Source organism: Penaeus vannamei, chromosome 11 (assembly GCF_042767895.1).
Source record: "Penaeus vannamei isolate JL-2024 chromosome 11, ASM4276789v1, whole genome shotgun sequence".
Lineage (NCBI taxonomy): Eukaryota > Metazoa > Arthropoda > Malacostraca > Decapoda > Penaeidae > Penaeus > Penaeus vannamei.
In genome coordinates, this window is record NC_091559.1 from 13,887,815 (window position 1) to 13,895,540 (window position 7,726).

Below are 7,726 nucleotides of genomic sequence, written 5' to 3' on the forward strand. Positions count from 1 at the left end.
GTATGTACTTTATGATGACAGAGCATATAAAAAAAAGTTCCAATATATACAAGACTCTTCACTCCTTAGTAATATTTTCTGAATCATGCTTTTTTTATAAATCTACTTTTTTTTGATTGGCAGAAAACTCTTGAAAACATCCAAAAAACACTGAACAACAGATGCATATATCATAGGAATTCCAATTTCAATAAGTCTATAATACTGCTTCTATTAATATCATCATCATCTACCTAATCTAGGTTTACATCTATGACACAGCCACAAAAACATAAATAAAAGAAAATAACCAACAATCAACTTTTGCTCTAATCTATATGTGGGACAAAAACATTCTCATTTGTGCAATGATCAAATGCAAATTAAATAAATCATCATTAAGAACAAAATACTTTCATGTTCAAAAGCACATGCCAAACTTCATCAAGAGGTTATTATTACAATATCCTTCTCAAAATAACATTAAGATTCTCCAACTACACAAAACCAAAAACATGCTAGACAAAAGGAAAATCCTTCACACAGATGCTTTTACTATCCCTTTCCTGATCATAACCATAACTACATAATAATATCTCGGCAATTATATGGTTTTCTTAAATAATGATCAATCAATTATCCTGATTAACCCATTAAATGCAGATGGTATATCATCATGCCATGGCTATGCAAGTGGCATCACATTATGACATACACTGCACCCTTCAGGACCTAAACTGATGGAAAACTTTCCATTTTTTCAAATGTTTCCTTTTAAATCATTAAGTGTCAAAGTCATGCTTGAAATACCAAAGAAACTGGGGACAAATGGAGAAACTGTCAAATCAAAGTGACAATCCTGTGTTACTGGCCATAAGCCAATATTTTATTCTGCTGTGACATGTTAATCACGTCAAGAACTACCCCACCTAATCACTGGGCAACAATTTTAGTGATCAGGTGTCAGGTACCAGACAGACTACTTGGCAGACAATACACCTCTGGGTGTCAACTATTCTGCATGTTCTTGACTACTGCGCTTTGACCTTAACCAGTAACTGTGTAATTAGGTCTTCTGACATGCAGTTTACTGGGATAAACTTAGAGGTTACTAATTTCCTCCCATCACAGCTCCTGATTGCATCATCTCCAGTTTCTTTCCATTTCACAGGGGTAAAGTGATATCAAAGTACAGAAAAACGAAATCAGAACTGCACGGTAATACATACGGGGGGAAGCTGTGCCTTGGGCTGAGCACTTCCCTGGTGGACACAGAGAGAACCTTTATTCTCCACACATACATATCAAATTTACTATGGCATTTTGCTAGTACAATTTTATTATGATATATAACCTAATACTTATGTTCTAGTCTATGCACTAACTATGTTATGACAAGAATTACCAGTTCATGAAATGATACTCCAAAGCCAGATATTCTTCAGACAGATCCATTCAGAATGAAACTTAATTTGTCATGATTATTTGCTGTACTGGCAGAGCCTGACACAAAATATAAACAAAAACAAAAAAATCAAAACATTTAACAATTCTACAAATGTAGAATTAACTCCTACAGTAACAAATTTCACTTTATTTCTAAGAAGTATAATATAAATGCTATGTATTTCTATACAATGTTCCCTAAAAAAAAAAAAAAAAATGTCAAAAGCTTAGTTACCCTTACATGCATGACACATCTAATATATCCTTTTTAACAAATGTCTCCTTTTATTCTGTAAGTGAAATATATATGGGTAATACTGATTCTTCTTCATTTTCAGACCCACTGAAACTCATTTTGCAAAAACACCTCCATCTGAACAGCTGGCAAACATGAACTAACTTTGTATGGATAGTTGAGACAGCTTTCACCACTTTCTGGTATTTTTTACCCTAGTCTTTTTCTAATAACCTTGGCAGTAACTAACAAAGGCAACTCACCAATAGAAATGCTCTTAAGTTAGTGTTAAGCTACAAGGAGCAGAGTATGCAAAAGAGAATGGAAGTCGAGCTGTAGTGAAAAACTCTGACCCACTGTTAACAAAGTTGCTGACTGACATGAGGTCAAGAGAAAATAGTACTGCAATGTACTGGCACACAATTTTCGACTGTAAACCTGTATGATTTAATTTTCTATTAATTTTTTTGTTATAAGGGGAGGACATCTTATGGTATGTAGCATTTTGTGGGAAAATAAGGTAAAGAAAAGAACTTACATTCAATGTCTCTTGCACCGAATCAGTGGCTGACTTTTGTTTGGCTTGGCTAATGCTGTCTGTTGTCTGGGAAGCATCACTGGTTACTGGAGTAGATGGTTTATGTCCTGTAGAAGTTAAAAAATATATATAAATAATAATAAATAAATTGCATATCAAGTCAATGATAGTAAACAATTCCTTATAAAAAAGAGTTAGAAGATACTCAATTGAAATATAAATATGTAAAAAAGGGATAATAAGATTTTCATTGAACTCCCCTCCCCAAAATTTAGACTAGATTTAAGACAAACTAAGGCATAAATAACTGAGATACTTTCTTTCATGAAAATGCTTAAATTTAGCATTTGTTCTTCATACTTTATATATTTCTCAAACTGAGGTCTGTGAACTCTAAGCTCAATATAGAGAGCTAAATGTAGAGACAATATCACAAATGCATTACCACATGAACTATCTGTATGCAAATGGACTTTATCACACTAACATGACAGCAAACATAGTGTCCATGTAAACAAACATGTTACCTTCCGAGTGGTCATACATATAATTCACACGTGTAACTTATTCTCATACACATAACATTATCTTCAAAGAAATATAATGATGTATATTGTACATAGAAATATTCTAAAATGTTTACATTTATTCTAATGTTTACATTAACCCTTGGATCTGCTTGCCTCACAGTAATCATATGGCCCAAAATACAGGCATTTAGCTTATGTAAGCAACCACTTTGACGGGTGAGCAGCTTGTAGGACAGGAGCATGTGAATACTCCTATATGCCTCCCCTTTACAAAGTTATTTTCTCTTTTTAAGTATGTGTTTTTAGCTTTTTGGCCATCTTCTAATGTCCAAATTTATCATTTGATTTGCTTTATCCTCATAATAGAATGTTTTCCTTGCACAGATTCAATATCACCTCTCTAGGTAATCTATACCTCAGAGCAAGAATAATAAAAAGTAATTTTTTTCTTCTATTTGTGTCATTTTTAACCCCAAGCCACTGGACATGGCATGTATATACATGCCATTGCCCATTGTGTGTATTAAATTTAGTGATTGTTTTTACATATAGATGGCTCCACAAGTACCAAGTCACCAATGAGCCAATCATGCAAACTACATTCCATCAATTAAAATTTTTAAAAAGGCCCTTCCAAACACCAAATGAGTCTAATCACCCTCCAAGAGGGTGAATACAAATGTCACCTCCAATGCATTTGTATAAGCCCAAGTATAACTTGCATGTGTCACAGACTACTATCTTTCATGCTGAGGAGATGAAAACATTCACACAGGAGTCAAATAACAGTGAGATTTTCTAGTGATGGCATGTTCACCTGGCCCTAAGCCAAATTTTTCATGTGATTGTAGGCATTAAGGTTACTAGTCCCTATCACATCTTCATAAACACACATAAAAGTGAAAAGGTTAAAGACTGAGAAAAAAGGCTTTTCAGCAATGCGGCCCTTGTCACTGCAACAAATCTAGGCACAAAACCACTCTCTACAGCACCCAATACTCACTGATAAGTGTACCTGACTTGACTGTGGTTTGCCTGTTCGTAGGCTGCACTCCATCAACTTGGAATCCAAAAATGGACTTGAATTTTGTCGCACATGAGTATCGGCAAAAGCTACGCAGCGTATTGTCAGACATGACCATGTGGTATTGTGCCTTGGCCACAACAGAACACATGTTACACGAGGTGACCGAGGAGTCAGAGCTGGTGCTTGTTGTAGTTGTTGTTGTGTTTGTTGAATTTTCTGTGGTTGATGTACCACTCGCCACAGATTTTCTGAAAACATATGGAACATAAATATGTACATTGATAAAAGCCCAAATGTTTGTCACAACGAATTATTTTTCCAGCATAGCTAACCACTCCAATACATTACAGTTTTCTTCCTTCAATCATTTTTTTTATAAATTTTAAGACAGTTTTCTTAAAACTCACCTTGGTCTCTGGTCAAATTTCAAACAGTTTAATGAGCAATAAAAACAGTCTAGGAAATCTTCATCAATCTGTCTGTGTATCATATCAAAGTTATATTTCTTAACCTGAAAAAGAGAAAGACAATATTCAATTGAAAATCATGCCCTAAAATTTCAAACTGTAATTCACTGTAAAACCCAGATTATTAAAACAAATCAATCTACAACCACAAAATGAAAAAGGGAAGTTAATGTTTCCTTTTCCAGAAAATATTCAATTCAATAAATATCACATTCAGACTTCAAACTTTAATTCAACTGAATACAAACATCACCTCTAGTGCATTTGCATAAGCCCAAACATACCTTACACGTGTCACAGACAACTATCTTTCGCGCCGAGAGGATGAAAACATTCACACAGGAGTCAGAGCAGAAGACTCTTAACTGATGTCCACCATGGTAGAGGTAATGGCATACCTCCTCTGCATTCATTACACGAAAACACAGGCAGCAAGCAACTGGAACAGGTAATCATGTGTATAGTGAATTCCTTTCTAAAGATATACATGTATATGTATATGTATATAAATATATATATATATATGTATAAATGTCTATATCTATACATAACTATCTATCTATTTATATATGTATATATATATATATATATATATATATATATATATATATATATATATATATATATATATATATATATATATATATATATATATGCTGAGTTAATATATGAATTTCTTTTTTTGTTGTAAGTCAAATAAGATTATGTATAATCATTTTTGGTAACAGAATCAACATAATATACATAAGAATATTATGCATATTCAATTAGGTGAACTATATGTATAGGTGAAATCTATTAATAAATGATAGTGATAATACATCTTATCTGTCTGCATCTACAAGTAGTACCACCTACTGACATTTCTTATGTGCAGAGCACCAAACTTTTAACACCTTTTACCTTAAAATCACGAAACATAATTACACCACATTATTTTCCTCCTCATCCTACTTTCACCTGAAGTACTTACCAGCTTTTACTTTATTCACGTATTTGTAGACGTTCAGGCAGGGATCAGAGCAGAGTTGGTGCGGCTCACCATTCAAAAGGAACTCATAACGGTTCACTCCTGGAGTCTGGCATACGGTACAAGGGAGGTTTTCACTGTAGTTTTGTTGGCCGATGTCCCTCCTCTGGGTCCGCTTTAGGCATTTGGTACTGCAGTACTCCTAGAATTAGAGAAGAGTAGGTATAGGAATCAAATAAAAAAGACTAGGATATGGGAGAGGAGTTACATAAGTTTTGAAGATCTTTAATTTGTTGACTTTAATATTCAAAGCATGTATTCTTTTGCAATCTCTAGTTCTTTACAGGTTCCTTAAGGATGTTACCATCATAATTTCCTAAAAATTACCTTTTTCAATCCATTGACACTGGGATATAAATGCCATATCCACTATGATTTTAGTTTCATGTTACTGATGGCTCTACAAATACTGTTTCTAAGGAGTCAATCAATTGTTCTGCCTCATATCATGTCTCTACCATTTTCCTTGATTTTCTTAAAACAATTTAAAACTTGTTGCTGCTTTCATTATTGCTAATAAAATTTTTAAAATGGTATTACGGCCATTAGAAAAATCTTTTTCAAAGCACTGAAGGAATGGGGAAATCTGGAAGTAAGTTGGGGTCTCCTAAGTGACTCTTTGGTAATTATGTGCTTGTCAAGCCATCTATGTATAACAAAAATTCACAAAAACAAAACTACATTAAAAAGTGCAATTACAGGGCACCAATTTCCTTTATATATTTCTATTTCTCTAAATCCATAAATTACACAAAAGTCCACTTAAGGGGACCGTCTATCTTTTTTTTTTTCTTGCGAATTTTGACGAAACACACCCTTTTATTTAGACCCTAACCTGACCCCTGTGGTCTTTTTTTTTTCAAAATTGGCCAAACAGTTTTTTAATTATAGTAAAAAAAAACTGAAAAATCTGAAAACCCCAATGTTGAAAATACAGAACTTGGATAAAAGGATTCTAAAGTGACCATTTGGACACCCTATGAAGTGATTTTGAAAATATATGTCACTTTTATAAGAAGCACATGAAAATATTGCAAATCCTTATTGCAGCATGTAATAGATCTACTATTCAACCACAAAATGAGCCATGATACGTTAAAATCGGACTGAAAATGTGGGTGCTATGAGTAACAACGTGAAGGACCCAAACATCGCGATCTTTTTCCTTTTTGTTTTTGTTTACATTTTACGTATGAAATCATGTACGGAATACTTGTATATGATATAATTATCTATTATTTTCCTTTACTGTTGTTCTAATGGGGTTTTACAAACGTCTAATAGTGGGTTTTACAAACGTCTAATACTGGTCGAAAATATTATCTTTCTCGAGTCCGACACTTCCCCTTCTAAGCGATTCGGGCTTTCATCGGCCCATTTTTTCTGTTTTTTTTCTCTTCGGATGGGCTAATGTTGTAACTCTACGGAAAAACAGGGCCAACTTTCACACTAACTGCCATAAACGAACGATATAACGAAAAGTTTTGCTCATAGATCAAACTATTTATGATAAAAATATAAAGAAAAGAAACTACTCCATATATACAGAATATCATGTTTATCTATTAGTGTTAAAAATTTCTTTGTTATTGTTATTTGGACGCTTACCAGATTTTTAAATTATTCCAAAAAAATGAAGGTTGGTCTCATCTTCCATGAAATTTAATAAGCTCTCAGAAAATAATCTCATCTTTTTATTATCTCTAATCATTACGTCACAATTGCCAATTTTCTTAGGTACTGTGTAAAAAACTAACATTTCGGTCGACATTAAAAAGGGCAGCTGCCACCTAAAAAACAAAGGTCAGGCCTTGAAATTTTCAGGGGAGCAGGCGCCCAGGAACTCCTTCAAAATACATTTAACTGATATTCAGCAAGATGGGCGAAAAATGCCGAAAAAAGACCAGACGGGCCCCTTAAATCTGAAAAAAAAATTATTTCTTTTTTTTTCTTCAGATACTAACCACAAAATAGATAAATCAACTTCTTTGAACTGCAGTATTGATTCACTCATTTTCTCATATGTTACTATCTCTTGCAAAACAAGTCCAAACATCCAAAAAAAGATTCCTCACCTTATTCGCTGTAGAGGTAACTTTCTCAACCTTGTCTAAGTTCTTCTGGCAGTAGCAGCACACTTTGATTTTGGTCTTGTAACACTCCAAGCATGTGTTTGAGCAAAACTGATGGATGTCAGAGCCAAATCTTACGCAGTACTTTCCAATAAAGAGAATGCGCACTCTCTCTTGGCAAGTGTGACACTTTCCAGCGACTTCATTTAAGTGCAAGGCTATGATGGGAAAAGAGGGAAATAAACACAGTAAATACATTATATAAAACAGTAATTTTTAACATTTCATGCTTTGCAACCATAACATATCTATTCACCAACCAAAAGAGGCAATCAATCCGACATTACAAAACAAAAAGTGGGAAAAACAGACGCCTCTTACTCAGGCAACCGGGGCAAAACT

The 7,726-nt window shown here is 33.8% G+C and overlaps 1 protein-coding gene across 1 annotated transcript in view; it reads right to left on the minus strand.

Moving 5' to 3' along the window:
* LOC113812675 (zinc finger MYM-type protein 3) overlaps positions 1–7,542 on the minus strand; it is a gene marked incomplete at its 5' end in the record, with an annotated part of 37,524 nt that extends 29,982 nt beyond the window's left edge. Inside the window, 7 exon segments of the mRNA XM_070127027.1 lie at positions 1,209–1,241; positions 2,199–2,305; positions 3,732–4,003; positions 4,163–4,266; positions 4,507–4,661; positions 5,196–5,394; positions 7,328–7,542. Of these exon segments, the coding sequence (XP_069983128.1) occupies positions 1,209–1,241; positions 2,199–2,305; positions 3,732–4,003; positions 4,163–4,266; positions 4,507–4,661; positions 5,196–5,394; positions 7,328–7,542 (1,085 nt within the window).
* Positions 7,543–7,726: the final 184 nt, after the last annotated feature.